The sequence below is a fragment of the Salvelinus fontinalis genome, chromosome 3, assembly GCF_029448725.1.
Source record: "Salvelinus fontinalis isolate EN_2023a chromosome 3, ASM2944872v1, whole genome shotgun sequence".
NCBI classification, from domain to species: domain Eukaryota; kingdom Metazoa; phylum Chordata; class Actinopteri; order Salmoniformes; family Salmonidae; genus Salvelinus; species Salvelinus fontinalis.
Genome location: NC_074667.1, coordinates 38,789,325 through 38,816,371, shown reverse-complemented (window position 1 = coordinate 38,816,371; position 27,047 = coordinate 38,789,325). Strand labels below are relative to the sequence as shown.

At 43.3% G+C, this 27,047-nt stretch overlaps 1 protein-coding gene across 2 annotated transcripts in view; it reads left to right on the top strand.

The window, feature by feature from the left end:
- Positions 1–27,047, top strand: part of LOC129847373 (testis-expressed protein 264 homolog) — a 142,123-nt gene that overhangs the window by 3,417 nt on the left and 111,659 nt on the right. The window contains exons 1-2 of one of the 2 annotated variants that reach the window (XM_055915157.1): positions 26,151–26,298; positions 26,455–26,676. In XM_055915157.1, the coding sequence (XP_055771132.1) occupies positions 26,236–26,298; positions 26,455–26,676 (285 nt within the window). In that variant the 5' untranslated portion in view covers positions 26,151–26,235. Of the gene's footprint in view, positions 1–26,150; positions 26,299–26,454; positions 26,677–27,047 lie in introns of those variants that run through there. The other variant, XM_055915149.1, reaches the window with a different exon arrangement.

Here is a 27,047-nt window from a genome sequence, read left to right as displayed (position 1 = left end):
CTATAGCAACAGCTCATGGTCCTCCTGGAATCAGAAGGTTTTTTTTACTCAATGGAGGAACGTAGTCAGAGAAATGCAGATGAATGTCTTACTCGAGCTGTGTATGCATCTGGTTCACCTCTGATGCTCCCAGGCAATGTGTATTGGAAGAGATTTCTGAATGTTCTTCGCCCAGCATACATCCCTCCAACCAGACATGCTTCTTCTCATTCTACGCATTTTCTGGATGCAGAGTTCAAGAGAAGGTCAAGCATATCATAGAGAAAGCAGACTGTATTGCAATCATCTCAGATGAGTGGTTGAATGTTCGTGGGCAAGGAATAATGAACTACATCATCTCCACCCCTCAACCAGTATTCTACAAGAGTACAGACACAAGGGACAACAGACACACCGGTCTCTACATTCCAGATGAGCTGAAGGCAGTCATCAATGACCTTGGACTGCAGAAGGTATTTGCACTGGTGACAGACAATGCTGCGAACATAAAGACTGCTTGGTCCTACCTAAAGTGGAGGGGTCCTACCCTCACATCCCACCCATTGGCTGTGCTGCTCATGCATTGAATCTGCTCCTCAAGGACATCATGACACTGAAAACAATGAATACACTCTACAAGTGAGCAAAGGAAATGGTTAGGTATGTGAAGGGTCATCAAGTTATAGAAGCAATCTACCTCACCAAGCACAGTGAGAAGAATAAGAGCACCACATTGAAGCTGCTTAGCAATACCCGTTGGGGTGGTGTTGTCATCATGTTTGACAGTGTCCTTGAGGGGAAGTAGTCTCTCTCCAAGAAATGGCCATATCACAGTCTGCCGATATGGACAGCCCCATCAAAAGGATCCTCCTGGATGATGTATTTTGGGAGAGAGTAGTAAGCAGCCTGAAACTCCTGAAACCTATAGCAGTAGCCATTGCATGGATTGAGGGAGACAATGCCATCATGTCTGATGTTCAGACTCTGCTTGCAGATATTAGAGAATAAATCTGTACTGCCCTGTCTACTTCACTGTTGCTCCAAGCAGAGGAAATTGCAGTTCTGAAATACATCATAAAGCATGAAGAATTCTGCCTGAAGCCCATACATGCCACAGCGTACATGTTGGACTCCAAGTATGCTGGCAAGAGCATCCTGTCTGGTGCAGAGATCAACAAGGCCTATGGTGTCATCACTACCGTGTCTAACTTGGCCTGGATGAGGACAAGGTTCTTGTCTTCTTAGTCTGGTGAAGTACACTACCAAGCAAGGGCTTTGGCATGGAGATGTAATATGGCAGTAGTGCCAACAGATCTCATCAGCCACCTGGGGGAAGGGACTTTGTGGATCTGAGGCTCTTTCCCCTGTTGCCTCCATCTTCCAAATCCCACCAACATCAGCTGCCTCAGAGTGCAACTGGTCCTTCTTTGGGAACACACACACCAAAGCACGCTACAGGTTGACCAATACAAGGGTTGAAAAATTGGTGGCCATCCCGGCAAATTTGAGGCTTTCTGAGCCTGACAGCGAGCCATCCTCAACGAGGTTGGAAAGTGACAGTGAAGATGAGGCCTCGGAGTCTGATGTTCAAGAGGTGGACATTGAGGAGGTTCAGGGAGAAGACATGGAACCCTGAGAGGAAGATAACCAAAACTTTTTACATAATTTTACAGTTGTATGTTGAAAATGTTTTTTGGAGATGCGATGGATCATTCAATATTCTCTTTTGTTGTTCAGTGAAATCATCCCTTGTTACGATTCAACTAATTTAATTGAAGTTCAATTCGTAACTAAATCTTTTTTTTTTATTTCTATTGGAATTATTTAATAATTTGCAATTATGTCTACTTATGATAAGGTAAAAGGTTTATTTTTCTGTCTCCATATGATATGGTAAATATATTCAATGCAAAAAACAACTACATTTAAATGGTATTAATATTAAATCCACATATATTCCTGTTTAATTCCCACGGAAAGTTTCCACCTCTGAACATTCCGCAAAATGTGCATCCCTATTCCACGGTAAAACAATTTGTCTATAAATCGAGAAATTTCAGCACTGTTGCTACTCTCCCTAAGAGTGGCCGTCCTGCAAAGATGACTGCAAGAGCACAGCGCAGAATGCTCAATGAGGTTAATAAGAATCCTAGTGTCAGCTGAAGACTTACAGAAATTTCTGGAAGATGCTAACATCTCTGTTGATGAGTCTATGATACGTAAAACACTAAACAAGAAGGGTGTTCATGGGAGGACACCATGGAAGAAGTCACTACTGTCCCAAAAAAAACATTGCTGTATGTCTGAAGTTTGCAAAAGAGCACCTGGATGTTCCACAGCGCTACTGGCAAAATATTATGTGGACAGATGAAACTACAGTTGAGTTGTTTGGAAGGAACACACAACACTATGTGTGGAGAAAATAGGTACAGCACACCAACATCAAAACCTCATCCCAACTGTAAACTATGGTGGAGGGAGCATCATGGTTTGGGGCTGCTTTGCTGCCTCAGGGCCTAGACAGCTTGCTATCATTGATGGGAAAATGAATTCCCAAGTTTATCAAGACATTTTGCAGGAGAATGTAAGGCTGTCTGCCAAATGAAGCGCAACAGGACAACGACCCAAAAGACAGAAGTAAATCAACAACAGAATGGCTTGAACAGAAGAAAATACGCTTTCTGGATTGGCCCAGTCAATCTTGACCTCAACCTGATTTGAGATGCTGTGGCATGACCTCGAGCAGTTCACACAAGACATCCCAAGAATATTGTGGAACTGAAACAGTTTTGTAAAGAGGAATGGTCAAATTCCTCCTGACCGTTGTGCAGGTCTGATCTGCAACTACAGAAAATGTTGGGTTGAGGTTATTGCTGTCAAAGGAGGGTCAACTTTTCCAACCTGCACTGTGAATGTTTACACGGTGTGTTCAATAAAGACATGACAAATTATAATGGTTTGTTATTAGTTTAAGCTGACTGTGTTTGTCTGTTGTGACTTAGATGAAGATCAGATCAAATTATATGACCAATTTATGCAGAAATCCAGGTAATTCTAAAGGGTTCACATACTTTTTCTTTCCACTGTACATTCTTTGTTGTTCATCTACACAAAACACTGTCAAAGTGGAAGAAAAATAACACATACCTTTGTTGGATAAGCATTCACCCACCTAAGTCAGTACATGTTAGGAACACTTTTGTCAGCGATTACCGCTGTGAGTCTTCTTGGGTAAGTCTCTCTAAGAGCTTTGCACACCTGGATTGTTCAATATTTGCTCATTTTTAAAAAATATTTTCAAAATTCTTCAAGCTCTGTCAAGGTGTTGGTGATCATGGCTAGACGGATCAAGTCTTGCCATAGATTTTCAAGCAGATTTATGTCAAAACTAACTTGGCCACTCAAACATTCACTGTCTTCTTGGTAAGCAACACCAGTGTATATTTGGCCTTGTGTGGTAGGTTTTTGTCCTGCTGAAAATTGAATTCTTCTCCCAGTATCTGGTGTAAAGCAGACGAAAGCAAGTTTTCTTCTAGGATTTTGCCTGTGCTTAGCTCCATGCTGTTTCTTTTTATCCTGAAACCCCCCCAGTCTTTACCGATGTCACGCAGCCACTAAGGCTGGGAATTGCCAGGACCTCACAATACGATATTATCACAATACTTACAGTTGAAGTCGGTACATACAAACGTTGCCACTCAGTTTTTTGCAATTCCTGACATTTAATCCAAGTAAATATTCCCCATTTTAGGTCAGTTAGGATCAACACTTTATTTTAAGAAGGTGAAATGTCAGAATAATTGTAGAGAGAGTGATTTATTTAAGCTTTTATATCTTTCATCACATTCCCAATGGGTCAGAAGTTTACATACACTCAATTAGTATTTGGTAGCATTGCCTTTAAATTGTTTAACTTGGGTCAAACGTTTCGGGTAGCCTTCCACAAGCTTCCCACAATAAGTTGGGTGAATATTGGCCCATCCCTCCTGACAGAGCTGAACTGAGTCAGGTTTGAAGGCCTCCTTGCTTGCACACACTTTTTCAGTTCTGCCCATAAATGTTCTATAGGATTGAGGTCAGCGCTTTTTAATGGCCACTCCAATACCTCGACTTTGACTTTGTTGTCCTTAAGCCATTCTGCCACAACTTTGGAAGTATGCTTGGGGTCATTGTCCGTTTGGAAGACCCATTTGCGACCAAGCTTTAACTTCCTGACTGATCTCTTGTGATGTTGCTTCAATATATCCACATAATTGTCCTGCCTCATGATGCCATCTATTTTGTGAAGTGCACCAGTCCCTCCTGCAGCAAAGCACCCCCACAACATGATGCTGCCACCCTGTGCTTCACGGTTGGGATGGTGTTCTTCGGCTTGCAAACCCCTTTTTCCTCCAAACGTAATGATGGTCATTATGGCCAAATAGTTCTATTATTATTTCATCAGACCAGAGGACATTTCTCCAAAAAGTACGATCTTTGTCCCCATGTGCAGTTGCAAACCATAGTCTGGCTTTTTTTATGGGGGTTTTGGAGCAATGGCTTCTTCCTAGCTGAGCGGCCTTTCAGGTTATGTCGATATAGGACTTGTTTTAATGTGGATATAGATACTTTTCTACCTGTTTCCTCCAGCATCTTCACAAGTTCCTTTGCTGTTGTTCTGGGATTCATTTGCACTATTCACACCAAAGTACGTTCATCTCTAGAAGACAGAACGCATCTCCTTCCTGAGCGGTAAGATAGCTGTGTGGTCCATGGTGTTTATACTTGCGTACTATTGTTTGTACAGATGAACGTGGTACCTTCAGGCGTTTTGAAATTGCTCCCAAGGATGAACCAGACTTGTGGTGGTTTTCTTCTGCGGTCTTGGCTGATTTACTTTTAATTTTTCCATGATGTCAAGCAAAGAGGCAGTGAGTTTGAAGGTAGTCCTTGAAATACATCCACAGGTACACCTCCAATTGACTCAGGCTAATTGACATCATTTATCAGAAGCTTCTAAAGCCATTAAATCATTTTCTGGAATTTTCCAAGCTCTTTAAAGGCACAGTCATCTTAGTGTATGTACACTTCTGACCCACTGGAATTGTGATACAGTGAAATAATCTGTGAACAATTGTTGGAGAAGAAATTTGTGGAGTGGTTGAAACACTTAGGTTGGAGTTATTAAAACTCGTTTATGTAAACTTCCGACTTCAAGGCTGTCTCATCGTTGTCGGTGATCAGGCCTTCCACTGTCATCGGCAAACTTGATGATGGTGTTGGGGTTGTGCCTGGCCATGCAGTCATGAGTGAACAGGGAGTACAGGAGGGTACTGAGCACGCACCCCTGACGGCCCTCGTGTTGAGGATCAGCGTGGCAGATGTGTTGTACCCTACCCTTACCACTTGGGGCCGGCACATCAGGAAGTCCAGGATCCAGTTGCAGAGGGAGGTTTTTAGTCCCAGGGTCCTTAGATTAGTGATGAGCTTTGAGAAATTGTAGGGCGCTATGGTGTTGAACGCTGAGCTGTCGTCAATGAATAGCATTCTCACATAGGTATTCCTTTTGTCCGGGTGGGAAAGGGTAGTGTTGGGGCAGTATGCAAATTGGAGTGGGTCTAGGGTTTCTGGGATAATGGTGTTAATGTGAGCCATGACCGCTATGGGTCAGTAGTCATTTATGTAGGTTACCTTAGTGTTCTTGGTACAGGGACTTTGGTGGTCTGCTTGAAACATTTTGGTAATCCAGACTCAGCCAGGGAGAGGTTGAAAATGTCAGTGAAGACACTTGCCAGTTGGTCAGCACATGCTCTGACTACACGTCCTGGTAATCCGTCTGGCCCTGCAGCCTTGTGAATGTTTACCTGTTTAAAGGTTTTACTCACATCGGCTTCTGAGAGTGTGATTACGAAGTCGTCCGGAACAGCTGGTGCTCTCATGCATGTTTCAGTGTTACTTTCCTCAAAGCGAGCAAAGAAGTAATTTAGCTCATCTGGTAGGTTTGTGTCTCTGGGCAGCTCGGCTGTGCTTCCCTTTGTAGTCTGTAATAGTTTGCAAGCCCTGCCACATCCGACGCTTGTCTGAGCCACTCAGTTGGAAGCTGCTCACTGTAACCAGTGCCTGTAATCTGGTTCAGGTTATTAATCATGCTGCCAGTGGGTTTACAAACAGTACAGGAACTATATCATCCATGTGTATTTAACTTTTTGACCAATGCTTCAGAACTCTGCTCTAAAGCTGTATCCATACCCATTGGATGTACTGATAATATTTTAGTGGCCATATCTTAGAAAAGCCAAAGTTCCAAAGGCAGGGTCTAAAATAGTGTGTAAGAGTCCATACAAATCCAGTCTCTCTTGGCTAAAAGTAGAGGAGAGACTGTTTGCATAGCCAACTTACACTAAGCTCTGACACACACACACTTAACCCACCAGACATGCCACAAGGAGTCTTTTTACAGTCCACAAATTCAGATCAAATGGAAGAAAACCTACAGTATTATATCGAGCCATGATTACATGGAACTCCTTTCCATCTCCGATTTCTCAAGTGAACAGCAAACCTGGCTTTAAAAAACAAACGAAGCAACACCTCACCTCTCTTCCCTATTTTACCTAGATATTTTGTGTGTATGTACTGACATGTAGGCTGTGCAACATTTTCAAATCAATGTAGTTCTGTCTTTGAGCTGTTCTTGTCTATTAATGTTCTGCATCGTCATGTTTTGTGTGGACCCCAGGAAGAGTAGCTGCTGCTTTCGCAACGGCTAATGGTGATCCTAGTAAAAAAAAAAAAATACCACTGCTCTACTGTACGGAACTCTAATGTACTGGACTGTACTCTATTTTTCTTTACTTAGAAAATACCAGATACCAGTACTCTAGTGTACTGTACTGCTCTCTACTGTGCTATCCAAACTTGTGAAACAGCGACGTCTATGATTGGTTTAGATTTGGTTTGGCCAGGGCGGACTGACCAAATGTCAACTACTTTTCAACATCCATGAACCACTGTTGTCGGTCAGTGCTTAGTTGGTGTGGATGCTTGTTACAGTAAATAGAAAGAGGGTTGTTGGTAGGTGTCAATGAGTATAGTTACGTGCACACAAAAATGCGATTATTGTGGATAGTCAGATGTAATATAATAGATTTATTTTTGATTTAAAACATTTACATGCTTTGCAAGAAGAATGATTTTCCTAATAATCCTGTTTACATGAACACATCTGAAATCAAGCTACCTGATGAACATTGTTCGGACATATAAAGTTTATGTGAAAACTACTTCTAAGTTGCATACATTCAGTTGTTCCGAACTCACTACACTTGCGCTAAAGGAGGCTCTTTCAACTGGTCCTAGCACATCAAATAAACTGCTAGAATGCTGATTTAAGGTGTTTACATGTCCTAATAATTTAAACCATTTCTCAGAAAACCAGGTGTTTTAATCAGCATATGCTTACTTCGATTTTGACCGTGCACTGATTTAAGATAAGCCGAGTAAGGTGTTTACATAACTATTGTATAATGTGCCCTACTGCCATGATAAGTTTAATATCAAATTATTACTGTGCATGTAAATGTACTCAGTAAGAGCCCGGAGAAGTGACATTACCTGGAGAAGTGACATTACCCGGAGAGAGGTAGATGTCGAATTCCCCTTTTCCAGAAATCAAAGCCTTTGCTTATTCAAAACATTTATAATGGAAAATGGTTTAAAAATGTACATATTCCTTAATTTCTCAAAGATATACCCTTAGCTTTCGTTTGAGACCCAATTTGACATTCTCCTATGAACTTCACATATTGGTGCTCATTGGTCCTTTTTAGATGGAAACGCCCCCCATGTACCGTGTGTAAGCCAAATATATATATATATATATATATGTAGGTCTAATTTACTGATGGTCCCTAACTAGCCCCATAGGGATATCCAAAGGTGTTAGGTGTTTAGTGGGCATTATGATCTGGTCGCGTGCAGTTAATATGTACCTTAGTCGTGCAGCTGCGCTCCGACTTGATGATTACTTGGGTGCTGTGGGCATGTGAACAGCATTGAAATAAACCCAACCCCCAAAAAGCTGTTACATACTAGATTCCTTACATTTCACAAATCTCAGTTTTTGTACGTTACTGACTTTTTTCTATGGTCAATTTTGACACGAGAATAAATGTTTGATACATATTGATGCTGCCGGGGACGTTTTCAACCAAAGAAGTGTGGTCTTTCGGTTCAATTGCACGTTAACAGTGGTTTTGAAAAACCTTAACACAAACTGCGGGAGATTTTACCATCATTCTGTTACCAATCATTGTATCTGCACTGTTTTTGTTACATTTTCGTTGGAAATTGTTAACAGTAGTCCTTGTGCGTAGAGTTGTATGGATTGTTTCACTTTGCAATCAATGGTTTAAAAAAAATCTGAGACTCAGCATCATTGTGTGACTAGGCCCTCCCAAATACCATATGGCAAAATAGTGTTTTGGTACAATGAGAGTGCGTATGAGCTCAATCCGTCTAGGCTACTATGTAAAGGGATTGGGGCAGCTCCCGTGTGCCCAGTGTGGCAGCCCCCCCGCACCTCTCTTAAACCTATGTATAAAAAAAAAAGGCTTAATGAAATGGGTTTCCATGGCCAAGCAGCCGCACACAAGCCTAAGATCACCATGTGCAATGCCAAGCGTCAGCTTGAGTGGTGTAACGCTCACCGCCATTGGACTCTGGAGCAGTGGAAACGTGTTCTCTGGAGGGATTAATCACACTGACAAATCTGGGTTTGGCGGATGCCAGGGGAACGCTACCTGCCCGAATGCATAGTGCCAATTGTAGAGTTTGGTTGAGGTAGAATAATGGTCTGGGGCTGATTTTCATGGTTCCAGTGAAGGGTGAAGGTTCCAGTGAAGGGAAATCTGAATGCTACAGCATACAAGGACATTCTAGTCGATTCTGTGCTTCCAGCTTCGTGGCAACAGTTAGGGGAAGGCCCTTTTCAGCATGACAATGCCCCGTGCACAAAGCGAGGTCTACAGAAATGGTTTGTCGAGATCGGTGTGGAAGAACTTGACTGACCTGCACAGACCCCTGACGTCAACCCCATCAAACACCTTTGGGATGAATTGGAATGCCGACTGCGAGCCAGGCCTAATCGGCCAACATCAGTGCCTGACGTCATTAATGCTCTTGTGGCTAAATGGAAGCAATGTTCCAACATCTAGTGGAAAGCCTTCCCAGAAGAGTGGAGGCTGTTATATCAAAATAGGGGGGAACCAACTCCATATTAATGCCCATGATTTTAGAATGAGATGTTCGACGAGCTGGTGTCCACATACTTTTGGTCATGTAGTGTATGTGTGTCTTTTCGGTTAGACCTTGTGTGCAATTGACCATTAAAGTGATCTTTAATCAGTTTTGCTACACCAGTTGACATTTGTCGAAGTTGTTTAGGTAACTCGTATGTCATTAAGAGGGAGCTGCTTCTAATTTAATATCAGTCCCAATGCTCAATCAAATTACTAAGATATTGTATTATTAGAGTGCTATCTGCAAGCCAATTCACTTCGTTACTTTCAATAGTCTCCATATATTTTTCCTTCAACTCCCTTCTTCCCAATAGAAAGGCCTTCTCAATCTACAACTACTAATACACATGGATCACTCTCGAACAACATTCTGCTTTTCCCCCTATTGCAAGGTTGAAAACAAAACAAATCAAACATGATAACTTTCTCTATATTGGAAGGCATTGTTTTCATCTTAGTATACCTTCAAAGTTACTCTATATTTATTTAAAGTGTCTGTTGGATATTCACTTTCTGCTTCAATATTTATTAAATGTTTATTATTTTAAGATTCATATGTAATGCGTTGGAGGGATCAATATGTATTAACTGAGCTGGCACTGTCTATCAGTCCCCTGTAGATGGCATGCTCTGTCCATAATAAGTCTCTACCTAGCAAGTTAAACAGTTGATTAGGTGATTACTGAATTATTTGTTCTATTTAACAGGGTATGGGGTTTATTTCAAAATGTATTACCAGGGTGGAAGAAATCTCATAAGCGTTTATAGTTTTATTGGTTAGGGGTAAGTCAAGTCCTCTACAATGCTTTAACCTTATCATACCTCAAATGATCCATAACGGGACCACTCTGAACATTGCTCAGAACACTATTTACACCACTTAAGTATGTCTACGTGTGGGTGTACAAGTTGTATATTATTTTGTATTTTTTCTATTGTTACTTCATCAGATCTCTAGTAACCCATTATACTCAATATTATGTTACTTTATCTCTAGTAACCCATTATACATTTGTGTTATATCACAAATTCCTCCTTTAGACTAGTGTTCCCTTCATATAGGGGTTCAGATATTTATACTAGTTGTTCTATTTAACAGCATATTCAGAAATGGTTCTCTCTCCTTTCATATCTCACATACATAATAACATTATATATCAAACTCCACTGATGAGACATGTTATCCTCATGTAATCACAAAAAATGAATAATGTTACCCTCAGAGATATGTTATCCTCGTTACTAACGAAACATGCAATTTAAACATGTTATCCTCATTACTAATCAAAACATGTCTCAGAGGATGTCATTTCAAATTAGATTTTCTGAGACATGTTATCCTCTAGATAACATAGATAACGTTATAGATCAGCTCACACAGAACTGGAAAACTCCGCTCACATTCAGTCCATATTAATTTCGGAGCTAGTCCCCTGACAGCTCTCATTCACTCAATACTTAATAGCTAAATTTCAAACCTCTTATCATCCAAATTTCAATCAGTTTAATATCCTAATTTCAATCCTCTTGTTAATTTTTTCCAATCAGCTCTTGTTATCCGAATATCAATCAGCTCATTACCCAAATTTCAATCAGCTTAACATCCCATATCTCAATCGCACAATTTTCACATCCACATTCACTTAGTACTATTCCCAAACACACTCGGTAATCTCCTTTATTACCCATGTGCATCTTCAACGATTCTCTTGTCGTTACTTGCTATGCACCATATGTATCTTCAACGGTTCTTTTGCCGGTACGTCCTACACATATAACACCCCATATTAGAAAATACCTTGTGTTATTTGTAGTGGCTGCAGACCACAGACATTTCTTCTAAATTCCTACAGACAGCTGTCAGCAGGGCTTTCCATGGTACCATTACGCTCTCACTCTAGTCTTCTCATAAAACTAGTGAATAGTCTTCTCTCTACTTGCTTTGATGAAATGTTTAATATTTTTTTACATTTTTTATACAGATTCATTTAAATTGATATACTGATATTCAGAAGACATGTCCCTCTTTTGTTTGTGGATTATGTGTCTCCTCCTGGGCAGCTCACAGTAAGGGTCTGGTCTGGGCGGGTCCTCGTCGTGATTTTTTTCAGACAGGAAATTCCCTCATGCTTCATAAAATGTGCCACCGGTATTCCTCACAACCCCCCCGCTGGAAAGCTCCGAAGGCAGAATCAATAATCCTTTTCGTGACACCAAATTGTCCTCTATTGACAATTACCACTAGGGACACTCAGTCAATCTTAAATTAATCATTGTTTATTGTCAGGGTGCTGGAGAGGTTCCAACAAACTCAATGCATCAAAATGAACGTCTGTTAGGAGCTCTAACGTGGCAGTCACGTTAGTTTTCCTTATATACTGAATGATTTAGCTTATTCATCATTCATAATTAATGTTTGCTTCATTTATGTGATGGCCAATACTGGGTCGTGCATGTGACAGATCAATACCTCAGGATGCTTTTTCTCTCCAAGCTGAGACCTTGAAACTGAGATATCCCTTTCTCTAAACAAGATTCTGGGCATACTGCCAAATTGCAGATACTGATAGTGAGGATTCATTCAATCAGTCACTTGCATGAACACAGAAATTGGTTTATAGAAAGCACAAACATAGAACATAGAAATGGGTAAGTAGAAAAGCACAAACATAAAAATGTCCATCACATATCCATGGGCTGCCAATGCCACTTCACCAAATGCCTTCATCCAAAATAACAGTTCACAGCCAAATACTGAACAATCCAAATGGCTCATTAGTTCTTGAAGGGGAAAGGCAATATTTGAAAAGGGAGGAATAGGGCAACATGCTGCTTTCTGTCTTTCGTTCATGCATTCATATTTTTGTGAGTGCGTTTTGACAGGCTTTTTAACCGAGCTGTTTTAATATGCATGTGGGGTGTGCAATTAATGTCCCCTCACAAGCGGAACGGATGAGAAGCGAGAGAGAAAGTATGTTTCAACCTCACTAGCAGGGGAATGGACTGTCTGCCTTCCCTTGGGGAAAAGATGCCTGATGGATACAAATAGAGCAGAAATGATCTTCTAAAGCCTAACTCTCTTGTGTTAGCTTCAAAACCATGTCTTACAGGCCTGCCAACCAACCGTCACTTAATGGACATGCGAATGAGTTAGTTTGTCAATGGCTCTTTTGGTTGTAGACATTCCTTAACTGCTCCAGTAATGTAATGCAGCAGCTGAAGAGGTTGTCATATACTCATACACTGCCAGTCATAATATAGGCTAGCATGGCCTGAAGCAGGGTTTCCAAAACTCGGTCCTGGGCCACCCCGTGCACATTTATTTCTTTATTTTTTTTATTATAAAAAAAATAAAATTGTATCCCCTTTTCACCCCAATTTTCGTGGTATCCAATCGCTAGTAATTACTATCTTGTCTCATCGCTACAACTCCCGTACGGGCTCTGGAGAGACGAAGGTCGAAAGCCATGCGTCCTCCGAAACACAACCCAACCAAGCCGCACTGCTTCTTAACACAGCGCGCATCCAACCCGGAAGCCAGCCGCACCAATGTGTCGGAGGAAACACCGTGCACCCGCCCCCCTTGGTTAGCGCGCACTGTGCCCGGCCCGCCACAGGAGTCGCTGGAGCGCAATGAGACAAGGATATCCCTACCGGCCAAACCCTCCCTAACCCGGACGACGCTAAGCCAATTGTGCGTCGCCCCACGGACCTCCCGGTCGCGGCCGGCTGCGACAGAGCCTGGGCGCGAACCCAGAGACTCTGGTGGCGCAGCTAGCACTGCGATGCAGTGCTCTAGACCACTGCGCCACCCGGGAGGCCCGCACATTTAGTTTTTTGCCCTAGCACTACACAGCTGATTCAAATAACCAACTCATCATCAAGCTTTGAATATTTTAATCAGCTGTGTTTGGGAAACCCTGACCTAAAGGACTATTATACTGAACAAAAATATAAACGCAACATGTAAAGTGTTGTTGCTCTCAAGGTGTTGTTGGGTCCCATGTTTCATGAGCAGAAACAAAATATCCGAGAAATGTTCCATACGCACCAAAATCTTATTTCTCATATTTTGTGCACAATGGCTCCAATGTCGTTTTAGAGAATTTGGCAGTACCTCCATCTAGCTACACAACCGCAGACCACATGTAACCACGCCAGCCCAGGACCTCCACATCCGGTTTCTTCACCTGCGGGATCGTCTGAGACCAGCCACCCGGACATGATGAAACTGTGGAGTATTTCTGTCTAATAAATCCCTTTTGTGGGGAAAAACTCATTCTGATTGGCTGGGCCTGGCTCCCAAGTGGGTGGGCCTATGGCTGCAACCCTGCCCAGTCATGTGAAATCCATAGATTAGGGCCTAATTTATTTATTTGAGTTGAATTAGCATTCAGTAAAAACGTAAAAATTGTTGCATGTTGCATTTATATTTTTGTTCAGTATTGTTGCCCCCTCATCACCCAGTGCATAGGCCTACTGTTTAGATTAAGTATTTCAGGCGTTATACATTGGGGGATTTTAAGAGCAACTTTTATTTGCATTAGGTTATTTTTATTTTGACTTGGTAGAAATTAAGAAGGTTATAAATGTGTTATTATGTTCATGTAATGGCACATTGTTTACCACTAGATGGCAGTGATTGCATGCCTACTGCAGAGGGATATTTGCAGGAATGCACACACACAAACCCACACACACTATTAGCATAACTAACAGGAATCATTTTGCATACACACACACACACTATTAGCATAACTAACAGGAATCATTTTGCATACATGCATTGCATGTCATTTTGATATTAGGCTAAGCATCTAAATTTGACCTAGATCTATAGCCAGTCTGTCCACTATTAGTCTGATGTGGTCACTCAGAGGTGACTGGCATCCACTCTTCTCTATGTTGGGCCATCACAGCCAAAGTCACAACCCGGACAGCCAATTAGCTTTAGGCCTGGCTGGCTCTCCTGTCCGGGCTGCCCAGTGACGGGCTGGTCTTTGTGTGTGTCTGTTTTTAATTGGTGTAATTCTCTGATCTCATTATCACACAGGCCCGGGGGTCCTAACGGGCTGCTGACACAGGTCAGGTCTTAGGTCAGTCTACCTCATAGGAGAGACAGCAGACTACACACTGGACATGTAGACATGTAGACCACAGCGATGTCATTGTTTCCTCAACTTATTGGACCGTTTGAGTGGAGAGACATCAGGTCTATGGTGCTCTCTAGTGTGGTGTATAGGGAGAGGTCCAGGGGAAAGCAGACAGTCTCCCTGACTGATGCGATTGGCCACAGTCATTAAAGGGATACTTATAGGGATACTTAATATACTACTTCCCCAGAGTCAGATGGATACCATTTTTATGTATCTGTGTCAAGTATGAAGGAAGTTAGAGGTAGTTTTGCGAGCCAATGCTAACTTGCTTTAGCGCAATGACTGGAAGTCTATGGATATCTGCTAGCATGCTTCCAGTCATTGTGCTAACGCTAGTTAATTATTGCGCTAGTTAGCAACTTCCTTCAAACTGTATTCACAGTCGGAGAGTAGCAGAGTTGTACAGATGATCATGATCAGTGCAGATAAGTGTCACATTCACGCATTTCTCTGTGCTGATCAAAGGTTGTCTAAACCAGCCCTCACCACACACCCCGACCGCTTCTGACACTGCACCTAAACAGAATCCAAACCTGCCATGTTGTGTGTATCCAGTATCCACCCACATGCTGGAAGTCCAGTTTGTAGCAGTAGCCTACTATTGCAGCCAGCAGCCCCACTCCTACTGCCTCCCAGTCACAACCAGGAGAAAATCAGATTTCATATGCGTCGTGATAGTGAGGATGTGAGTGGAAAACGTCTGAAAGAGAAAGTGAGAGAGAGGAAAGAGGCTCGGCTAAGGAGTGTAAATTTGCAGGAGTCTGACCTTCTTGAGAGGTTGGCTGGCGAGCGGAGAAGAGCGACGCTCCGAGTCATCAATAGGAATCTCAGATCAGAGCGCCCAGCGCCGCGGCACTACCAGTCAAATTGATTAGCATTTTAGCGCCTGTCGACAGCTACAAACATGAAAGTGATGCTTCCGGCAAGGAGTTACCTTTTTCAAGGGGATGTAAAATGAGGGATGAATAGGCCCATGCCTTAAAAATGCTCTGAAATGTCTAGTTCCAAAATGATTCTTTAGTCAGCACCATGATGCATTAACAATATGTCTAGTCCCAACTCCACAGTTTCCCCATTAAAGTTAATGGAGCTCTCTGTAATGAAGAACTGGAAAAGCATGTGCGAGCAAGGAGGCCTACAAACCTGACTCAGTTACACCAGCCCTGTCAGGAGGAATGGGCCAAAATTCACCCAACTTTTTGTGGGAAGCTTGTGGAAGGCTACCCAAAACGTTTGACCCAAGTTAAACAATTTAAAGGCAATGCTACCAAATACTAATTGAGTGTATTGTCACGAACGTCGTAACCCTCCTCGTCTGAGGAGGAGTAAGGATCGGACCAAAACGCAGCGTGGTTTGAATACATACTTAATTTAATAAACAAAGAAATGAAGAACACTTAAACAAACAACAAAACGAACGTGACGCTATATAACGAAAGTGCAGACACAAGCAACCAACGTATAGACATAGACAATAACCCACAACCCACAATACAAAACAGGCTACCTAAATATGGTTCCCAATCAGAGACAACGCAAAACACCTGTCTCTGATTGAGGACCATATCAGGCCAAACACATAGAAATATACAAACCAGACATACAACATAGAATGCCCACACAGATCACACCCTGACCAACCAAAACATACAAAGCAAACTATGGTGAGGGCGTGACATGCATGTAAACTTCTGACCCACTGGGAATGTGATGAAAGAAATAAAAGTTGAAATAAATCATTCTCTGTGCTATTATTCTGACATTTCACATTCTTAAAAATAAAGTGGTGATCCTAACTGACTTAAGACGGAATTTTTATTAGGATTAAATGTCAGGAATTGTGAAAAACCGAGTTTAAATGTATTTGGCTAAGGTGTACGTAAACTTCCGACTTCAACTGTATGTACATATTCGTATTCATCCTTTACATTTGTGTGTAAGGTAGTCATTGTGAATTTGTTAGATTACTTGTTAGATTTTACTGCACCGTCGGAACTAGAAGCACAAGCATATCGCACACTCGCATTAACATCTGCTAACCATGTGTATGTAACCAATAAAATTAGATTTGAAGACTGTTTATCCAATTGGCAATGGAATCGAAACCCAGTCACACATCAGTGGTACAATGCAGTAGTAAAGAGTTTGTGTGCATGTGTCCAGCCTCCAGCAGACAACTCAGGGAAGTCTCAGTGCAGCCTGGGAGAGCGTGTGGACAGCTGTTTCTCTGTGAGAGCCATTGGGGGCCCTTGACCTTTCAGGACCGAGGTTGAGGACTTGAGTTTCATGAGCCATTGCTAACTAGCCTAGCGTTAACACAATGACTAGACCTCTACAGGTACGCTAGCAGGAGTTCAAATCAAGCACAACCACACTCTAGTGGGTTTTAATTATCGCTACCATATTGTAATTATGTTAAAAACTATTGTCTGTTTTGGATTTGAATCCTGATTCCATCCACATACACAATAAATTGACCAGCACAGTCTCAATGTTTTCCGTACTGCTTTTATTTGCATGCATACTTTATTTGCTGCCCCATTAATTTGTCCTGAAACAGACCAACGCCATAAGATACAGTACATGCAGTCTCTCCGCTGTGAAGCCCCATTAGTTTCAATTTCAGTCTGCCTGGGAATCTATTGTCTGTGTCGTGGATCTATGGGGGGCTAATGGTTTCTAATCAGACACCTCAACAACAGCAGCAACTGACAGGCCGTCTCTCATCTCACACAAAATGGCAGGGAGAAGCACTTGAATACTGGAGCTCTTTTTGTTTGATTGTGTCCTCCTGTTCTCTCAATCTCCTCTCCTCACTCTGTCATTGACTTTGCTCTGTTCTTTGTGGATCGATATCTTGTCTACTCTATAACCCAAATCTGTAACACTTTATTTGAAAGGTGTCACGACTTCCACCGAAGGGGGCTCCTCTCCCTCTTCCGGCGGTGCTCGGCGGTCGTCATCGCCGGCCTACTAGCTGCCACCGATCCATTTTTCCTTTTCGTTTGTGTCTGTCTGTATTGTTTACACCTGTGTCTTCTTAGTTGATTTCGGTGGGTATATTTACCTCCGCTGCCTGCTAGTCTTTGTGCGGGATTGTTTTTCTGTGGTTACGTTAGTAGGGGTGCGTGTCTGCACCACGGGGTTTCTTTTCTCTCGGCAGTTGTGCCGTTTTGGTAGTGAGTTTAGGAGTATTGGTTTCTCCTCCGTGTGTAGCGCTTTATTCCCTGTGTGTGTGGCAACCTCGTTTGGGTTTGTTTCAGTCCCATGTTTGTAGTTGAGTCGGGACTGCTCAATAAACATTATTTGCCACTGGGATTTCCTTGCTCTCCTGCTCCTGATTCCTGCACCTCCCTTTATAAGACATTTTTAAGACATTTATAAACAGTTTATCGAGAATGGTGCGACAAACAAAAAACATCCAGTCAGCGGCAGACCTGTGGGAAAAACAGCTTGTTGCTGAGATGTCGGAGGAGAACGGCAAGAATTGTGCAAGCTAACAGGCGGGCCACTAACAGGCAAATAATGGCGCAGTACAACAGTGGTGTGCAGAACGGCATCTTGTCACCGATGGGCTATCGCAGCAGACAACCAGACCACACCTGGTTCCACTTCTATCAGCTATAAACAAGAAGAAGCGACTCTAGTGGGCACGCAATCACCAACACTGGACAATTGTGTAGTGGAAGAACATTGCCTGGTCTGACATCCGAATTCCCGTTGCGTCATGCTGAAGGCAGAATCAGGATGTGGCGTAAGCAGCAGTCCATGGCCCTAAATGGTACGGGTTGGTGATGTTATCGTGTGGGAAATGTTTTCCTGGCACACGGTAGGTCCCTTGATACCAATTAAGCAACGTTTCCATGCCCCAAAGAATAAAGGCTGTTCTGGAGGCAAAGGGTGTCCTGCCCAGTACTAGATGAACTGGCCACTGAGTGTATACCTAATAAACTGGCCACTGAGTGTATACTGCAAAAATGTCTACCAATGGCATGCTATCTTTTTGTGAGAAATTACACTGGTGGTCACTCAACATTTATAAAGTATAAACTGCACTCACTTTAGATTAAGGACTGCAAAAATACTTTACAAATGATCAGTAAATGGCTTATTCATGATTAATAAATGGTGAACACACATTTTATAAATGCCTTAAAAATGATTTATTCCAGACACTTAAAATAAAGTGCTACCCCCAATATAGTCGGACTTCATACATAGGCTATACGCCATAATTGTAAACGCCCATGCAGAAAAACAATTTTCTAGAATAGGCATTGATGTGAATTGTTTGTCAACTACTCTGCTGTTCATCCAGAGATGTGGGTGAGTTTTGTGCCTGTTTACTGCGCTCCACTTCACAGACTCTGTGTTGTTGTTGGACTGAATGCTGCAGCCATCGTCCATCATTTTCTCATGCCTCACTGAAGACATTGATGTTTAGGAGGATGCTGAGGTCAAGAGGCTCCAAATTCACAGATCTATTGACTGTAGTGCAGTGTTGGTTCACAATCACACAGCCTCTCCGCTCCATCCATCCCATCACAACAGTCAGTCAACACATGTACCACGTTATCCTGTTTCTGGGGCACTTTCTACTTATTTTGGACTACACATGCTAACCAAGACAGATCAAATTTAAGGATGCACCAATATGACATTTTTGGGCCGATACCGATATCCAATATTTTAATTAATGGATTTCGCCTTTAAGTTGTCTCGCTGAAATGTTCTTACTCTTTCAAATGACTGCTCGACTTGTTTAGTTGTTGGAAGTGTGCACTTATGCACTTATCATTTTCCTGCTTTTGTTCTGTGTAGCGCTGTATTTCTTTTGTGGCGTCATTACATCGTCTATTTACGTTATATAGGTCTGCACATCAGCTTTGATATCGGTTTTGTCACGCCCTGACCTTAGAGAGCCTTTTTTATTCTCTATTTGGTTAGGTCATGGTGTGACTTGGGTGGGCAAATCTATGTTTCTATTTCTTTGTTGGCCTAGTATGGTTCCCAATCAGAGGCAGCTGTTTATTGTTGTCTCTGATTGGGGATCATACTTAGGTAGCCCTTTTTCCCACCTTCAGTTGTGGGATCTTGTTTTTGTACAGTTACTGTGTAGCCTGCAGAACGTTACGTTCGTTTATCCTTTTTTTTTGTTTTGTTTTTTTGGTGTTCATCTAATAAAGAAAGATGTACGCTTACCACGCTGCGCCTTGGTATCATTCATCAAACGACGAACGTAACGGGTTTTGCACATTGGTTTTGCCGACGCATTTCTAGCTAATAATGGACGATTCCGATATGCTCACCGACATGTTGTGCATCCCTAGAAAATTGATAGAGGGCATTGCAGTACTTTGAAATCACAGTGCTAAATCAACTACAATGAGGAATAACGGTTTCCCCCCTGCTGTGACTGGAGGGGTGATTGGTGAACCTTGCCACCAGAGCCCGGAGAGGAAAGAACCCCACCTTACTGTGTGTTACGCTTAGAGGAACCCTGTGTGCTACTCCGGCATCTGTCAACAAATGGGGCTGATTTCCCATACCCAGATTAAGCCTAGTCCTCAATTAACAATGTCTCTCAATGAGGAATCACTACTGTCATCTTTATTCCAGGACTAGTATTAATCTGTATCTGGAAAACGGGTCTAATGAGTGGTTGTCACGATCGTCTTTAGGTGAAAGAGAGGACCAAGGCGCAGCGTGATATAAATACATCTTCTTTATTTGAAGATGAAAAGAACACGAACACTAATACAAACTAGCCAAAAACAACAAACGACCGTGAAGCTACAAAACGAAAGTGCAGACACAAGCTACTAACGTCAAACATAGACAATTACCCACAACCTGCCTAATGCCTATGGCTGCCTAAATATGACTCCCAATCAGAGACAACAATAGACAGCCGTCTCTAATTGAGAACCAATCTAGGCAACCATAGACTTACCTAAACACCTACACTGAACACAACCCCATAAACTCTACAAAACCCCCTATACAATACAAACACCCTAGACTAGACAAAACACACAAACATCCCCCATGTCACACCCTGACCTAACTAAAATAATAAAGAAAACAAAGATAACTAAGGCCAGGGCGTGACAGTGGTGTTGAGTGGACATCATGTAGGCCACACAGACAGTGAGCTGATGATCCAGTCCTGATCCAGCATGTTAACCCTTCTCCAGGATTTATCAGGGGGCTAAATGATCCCACGTTGCCAATCCAGCCTAATATATTGTTTATTGTAGGCCTACCTGGCTGTTACATTTTCATGGGTGTGATTATTGGCTAGGCAGAGTGCATGAAGCTCCATCATTATGTACCTCTCTTCTCTTCTAGGACTGTAATACAGAGGTTGGGCCTCTCTCCTCCTAGCTGAAAAACAAGTATGTGTGTATGCCCCCACCCAGTCCACCCAAAAGCGCTAACGCTTTAGCGATGAGCGATCTGAAAGCGGGCCGATTATTGAGAAGAATTAATTCCCAGAAGTGGGAGACGGGAGGGAAGAGCACAGAGGGCCCAGGAGCGGGGAATATGAGGAGAGTAAATCCTCATTACGTGTCTGCTAATAAAGAACTACCACGGCCAGCCCTACCTTTCTATTGTTGGAGAGCCCTCATCTGTCAGAAAAGGCCCTATCACCTCCAAGCAAAGAATTTCTTTCAAAATGACTTTTCTTCTGAACAGTTCTCAGGAGACCTGGCTTAGAGTGGAACCGGGGCAGAGAGAAGGAGAAGGGCACCATTTCTGAAAGAAAGCTTTTTTGGAGTCCCGTGGGCACTAAAGTCAGCCCGATGAGTCTGCATTAGCAAACAATATGCATTCTAAAGCATGGGGGGAAGAATAAACAATGACTGTTAAAGTTGCACATAAGAATCACAGCTTCAGGTTCTGGCAGTTTGTGTAAATTCTGGCTGATGTTCTTGGTGGAGGAGATGTGATTGAGGTTACACCGTGTGATTAATCTGTGTCGATGAGCTTCTCATTGTCACTCAATGCCTAGGTTTACCCCCACTGTACTCACATCCTACCATACCCTTGTCTGTAGACTATGCCCTGAATCTATCCTACCACGCCCAGAAATCTTCTCCTTTTATTCTCTGTTCCCAAAGCACTAGATGACCAGTTCTTATATCCTTTTGCCGTACCCTCATCCTACTCCTCCTCTGTTGCTCTGGTGATGTAGAGGTTAACCCAGGCCCTGTGTGTCCCCAGGCGCTCTCATTTGTTGACTTCTGCAACCGTAAAAGCCTTGGGTTCATGCATGTTAACATCAGACGCCTCTTCCCTAAGTTTGCTTTATTCACTGCTTTAGCACACTCCGCCAACCCTAATGTGTCTGAATCCTGGCTTAGGAAGGCCACCAAAAATTCTTACATTTCCATCCCCAATTACAACATTTTCCGTCAAGAGAGAACTCCTAAAGGGGGCGGAATTGCAATCTACTGTAGAGAGAGCCTGCAGAGTTCTGTCATACTATCCAGGTCTATGCCCAAACAGTTCGAGCTTCTACTTTTAAAGATCCATCTCTCCAGAAATAAGTCCCTCACTGTTGCCTCTTGTTATAGACCCCCCTCAGCTCCCAGCTGTGCCCTGGACACCATATGTGAATTGATTGCCCCTCATCTATCGTCACAGTTTGTACTGCTAGGTGACCTAAATTGGGATATGCTTAATTCCCTGGCCGTCCTACAATCTAAGCTAGATGCCCTCAATCTCATACAAATGATCAAGGAACCTACCCTACAACCCCAAATCCCGTAAACATGGGCACCCTCATAGATATCATCCTGACCAACTTGCCCTCTAAATACAGCTCAGCTGTTTTCAAGCAGGATCTCAGCGATCACTGCCTCGTTGCTTGCGTCTGTTATGGGTCCGCGGTCATCACTGTCAAAAGCTCCCTAAACACTTCTGTGAGCAGGCCTTTCTAATCGACCTGGCCCGGGTATCCTGGAAGGATATTGACCTCATCCCGTCAGTAAAGGATGCCTGGTTGTTTGTTAAAAGTGCTTTCCTCACCATCTTAAATAAGCATGCCCCTTTCAGGAAATGTAGAACTAAGAACAGATATAGCCCTTGGTTCACTCCAGACTTGACTGCCCTTGACACTTGATACAGCCCGACAGGATGCTCTCAATTGTGCATCTGTAAAAGTTTGTGAGTGTTTTTGGTGACAAGCCAAATTTCTTCAGCCTCCTGAGGTTGAAGAGGCGCTGTTGCGCCTTCTTCACCACGCTGTCTGTGTGGGTGGACCATTTCAGTTTGTCCGTGATGTGTACGCCGAGGAACTTAACTTTCCACCTTCTCCACTACTGTCCCGTTGATGTGAATAGGGGGGAGCTCCCTCTGCTGTTTCCTGAAGTCCACAATCATCTCCTTTGTTTTGTTGACGTTGAGTGTGAGGTTATTTTCCTGACACCAAACTCCGAGGGCCCTCACCTCCTCCCTGTAGGCCGTCTCGTTGTTGTTGGTAATCCCGTCAGGAAGTCCAGGACCCAGTTACACAGGGCAAGGTCGATATCCATTGTCTCAAGCTTAATGACGAGTTTGGAGGGTACTATGGTGTTAAATGCTGAGCTCTAGTCGATGAACAGCGTTCTTACATAGGTATTCCTCTTGTCCAGATGGGTTAGGGCAGTGTGATTGCGATTGTGGACCTATTGTGGACCTATTGGGGTAGTAAGCAAATTGGAGTGGGTCTAGGGTGTCAGGTAGGGTGGAGGTCATATGATCGTTGACTAGTCTCTCAAAGCACTTTATGATGACGGAAGATCACACGTTGTTGTGTGATCACACATGTTGTTCTCCTTCACCCAAATCTAGACAGCTGATGTTCTGAAAGTGCTGCAAAATCTGGATCCCTACAAATCAGCTGGGCTAGACAATCTGGACCCTCCCTTCCTAAAATTATCTGCTGCCATTGTTGCAACCCCTATTACTAGTCTGTTCAACCTATCTTTTGTATCGTCTGAGATTCCCAAAGATTGGAAAGCGGCCACGATCATCCCCCTCTTCAAAGGGGGAAACACTCTAGAACCAAACTGTTACAGACCTATGTCCATCCTGCCCTGTCTTTCTAAAGTCTCTATGGGGGTGCCACAGGGTTCAGTTCTTGGGCTGACTCTTTTCTCTGTATATATCAAAGATATCACTCTTGCTGCGGGTGATTCTTTGATCCACCTTTACGCAGACAACACCATTCTGTATACATCTGGCCCCTCTTTGGACATTGTCTTAACAAACCTCCAAACGAGCTTCAATGCCATACAACACTCCTTCCATGGCAACTGCTCTTAAATGCTAGTAAACTAAATGCATGCTCTTCAACTGATCGCTGCCCTCACCCGGCCGCCCGACTAGCATCACTACTCTGGACGGTTCTGACTTAGAATATGTGGACAAATATAAATACCAAGGTGTCTGGCTAGACTGTAAACTCTCCCTCCAGACTCACATTAAGCATCTCCAATCCAAAGTTATATCTAGAATCGGCTTCCTATTTCGCAAAACAAAGCCTCCTTCACTCATGCTGCCAAACATACCCTCGTAAACCTGACTATCCTACCGATCATTGACTTCGGCGATGTCATTTACAAAATAGCCTCCAAACCCATTGGCTCCAGGTCATCTAAAGTCTTTGCTAGGTAAAGCTCCGCCTTATCTCAGGTCACTGGTCACCATAGCAACACCAACCCGTAGCACGCGCTCCAGCAGGTATATTTCACTGGTCGTCCCCAAAGCCAACACTTCCTTTGGCTGCCTTTCCTTCCAGTTCACTGCTGCCAATGACTGGAACGAATTTTTTTAAATCACTGAAGCTTGACACTTATCTCCCTCACTAACTTTAAGCGTCAGCTGTAAGAGCAGCTTACCAATTGCTGCAGCTGTACACAGCCCATCTGTAAATAGCCCATCCAACCAACTACCTACCCCATCCCCATATTTGCACACCAGTATCTCTACTTGCACATATATCACTCCAGTGTAAATTGCTAAATTGTAATTACTTTGCCACTATTGGCCTATGTATTGCCTTTATTGCCTTACTCCTTACTTCATTTGCTCACACTGTATACAGATTTTTCTATTGTATTATTGACTGTAAGTTTGTTTGTTTTTGTCGCACTGCTTTCCTTTATCTTGGCCAGGTCGCAGTTGTAAATGAGAACTTGTTCTCAACTGGCCTACCTGGTGAAATAAAACAATTAAATATAATGTGCTGAGTTGGTTTTCTGAGGCGTGGCAAGGCGACCCGACAACTACGCCATCCATTTACGGTGCGGTGAGCTCAACTGTCTTCCAGTTAGCCAACGCGCCAGTTGTTCGCCTGGGCCAATCAAAGGGCACTGGCAACTCTCCTCAGCCTCATCTGTTGACAGACGCAGAGCCCAGTGAAGCCAGCTCTGTTTTTCAGAACAACTGTTTAAGGAGCCGTGGTTGGCTTTGAGAACACCGCTGTCTGCCTTGGACAGACTTACTGGCAGAATTCTCCCTGTGCGTTTTTTAAGACATAAACCTAACAAATATATACAGAAAGACAAGAGAAGAGGGAGAGAGAGAGAGAAAAAAGGATACTCCAATAGCTTCATGGAGCGTTGCTCTTCTCCTATTTCCTTTAGTCTCTGGGGTGTGTTATCTGGGGTGGAGGAGAGATGAGAAGCAGTGTTGCTGTTTGTGTCTGTGACTGTTTGAGGGTGGGGCGAGTGTGTGTGTGTGCGCGCGTATGTGTGTGTGTATGTATGTGTGTGGGCTGTGAGTGATAAAAGGAGCTCTGAATGATATCATTAGCAAGCGAGGGCTACCTTTTGGGCAACAAGCCGGCCGTTTATGAGTCTAGAGAGCGAGGGAATGAGGGAGGGAGAGAGAGATGGTTAGATAGGCCATGGGAGGGCAGTGGTAATTTCTCTCTCCTTTTATTTAAATGGATGTAGCAGTGTCATATTATAGCCTGGCAGTGTTGACAGGGGACAGTCATTATACACAAGCCCTGTTGACAACACCTTTTATCATGCTCATGTAGGAAGGTCAACATAACTTACAGTGTACATCCACAGCCTGGACCAAAGCAGCGTCCATATGGACCGTTTGGTGTTGATTGTGTACTAAGCTCCTAGGAACACAGCCGTTGTGAATGGCTTTGTTTGCACTGGCTTAAAGCGGAGCAGTAGATCAAATATTACTAATACGGTCTTGACAGAATAATTCCCTGTCATCTGATGTTGCCTGTGAAGAAGACAGCAGCAGATCCGACGGATAGCCCGCTTACATAATACAGACTGTAGAATACAGACACTGTCACTCATTATATTACTTGCATGGCCCAGCCACTGGTGGGGAAGAGGTGTAAGGATATTAAAGGGATGTTAGTAGGTTGAGGGGTATAGCTCATACCTGGAGACTTGTGACTTTTTTTTCCACCATCGTTTGACCTTGTATTCCCCCGTACCAGGTCCTAGCCTGGTTTCTTTATGGTGTGAACTTGTATTGAATAAGTGTGGCTAGGGGGAGAGAAATGAGAAAAGGGGGATGAATTGTGAATGGTGTAATTTATAAGATGTGTGTATGGGGCTGTCAGCGATGTTGATGAGTAGCGCTGGATGCCATCTGTGACCCTGTGCCGTGCCAGCCTCCACAGACGGCACCAGTCACATAGAGGAGGACCTTCACAGGCCTACAGCAGCAGCGCCCAGCCAACCAGCCATGTCTCTGAAATCTGGCCTCGTGTCACTCTTATATCACTGTCTCACTATCTACCAGAAAGCCTGCAGCCAGGCTGGAGCCCAGTGTGATTGACAGCTCACTGTCTGATGTATACGCACACACTGCTGTTTAAAGATTCTCCCATTCCTTCTGCCTTCTGTTGTTTTCTTGTACGAGCTGGTCTGACTGGAGGGCTGGGAGGATGGATGGGGTTTTATATGTACTGAGCAGAATATTTTAATCACTTTTTGGTCTCATCTTGTATCCGTTTCCCTCTCCCTTTCTGTTCCTCTCTCTGCCTCTCTTTATCTATCTCTCTCTCTCAGGTGCCTGATGACCAGTGTCGCTACATCGTGGGCAGTATCCTGAGCGAGGGAGAGGAGCAGCCTGACGAGGAGCTCCAGAAGCTGTATGAAAAGTTTGGCTTCAAGGTGCTGTCCCTTCCTGAGGTGTCCCTGGCTGTGACCACCACCTTCCCCTCCACCACCCCCCTGTCCCACTGGCTGGCGTCCTACAAAGTCTACCCCGAGCTCCACAACTACATCATGGTATGTACCATACACTATCATTGGAGTCCTCTTCATTCCTATGTGGTACATATGGCTTCCATACAATTAAGCCACCACATTGAGCCTTTGCTTGTCCTTCTCTGGGATGTAGCAAATCAAATTGTGTTTGTCACATGCGCCGAATGCAACAGGTATAGACCTTACAGTGAAATGCTTACTTCCAAGCCCTTAACCAACAATGCTTTAATAAGTTTTAAGGAAAAAAAAGTGTAAAGGAAAAAATAGAAAATGAAAGTAATAATTAAACAGCATCAGTAAAATAACAGTAGAGAGGCTATATACTGGGTGTACTGGCACAGAGTCAATGTGAGGGGGCACCAGTTAGTCAAGGTAATATGTACATATATGGA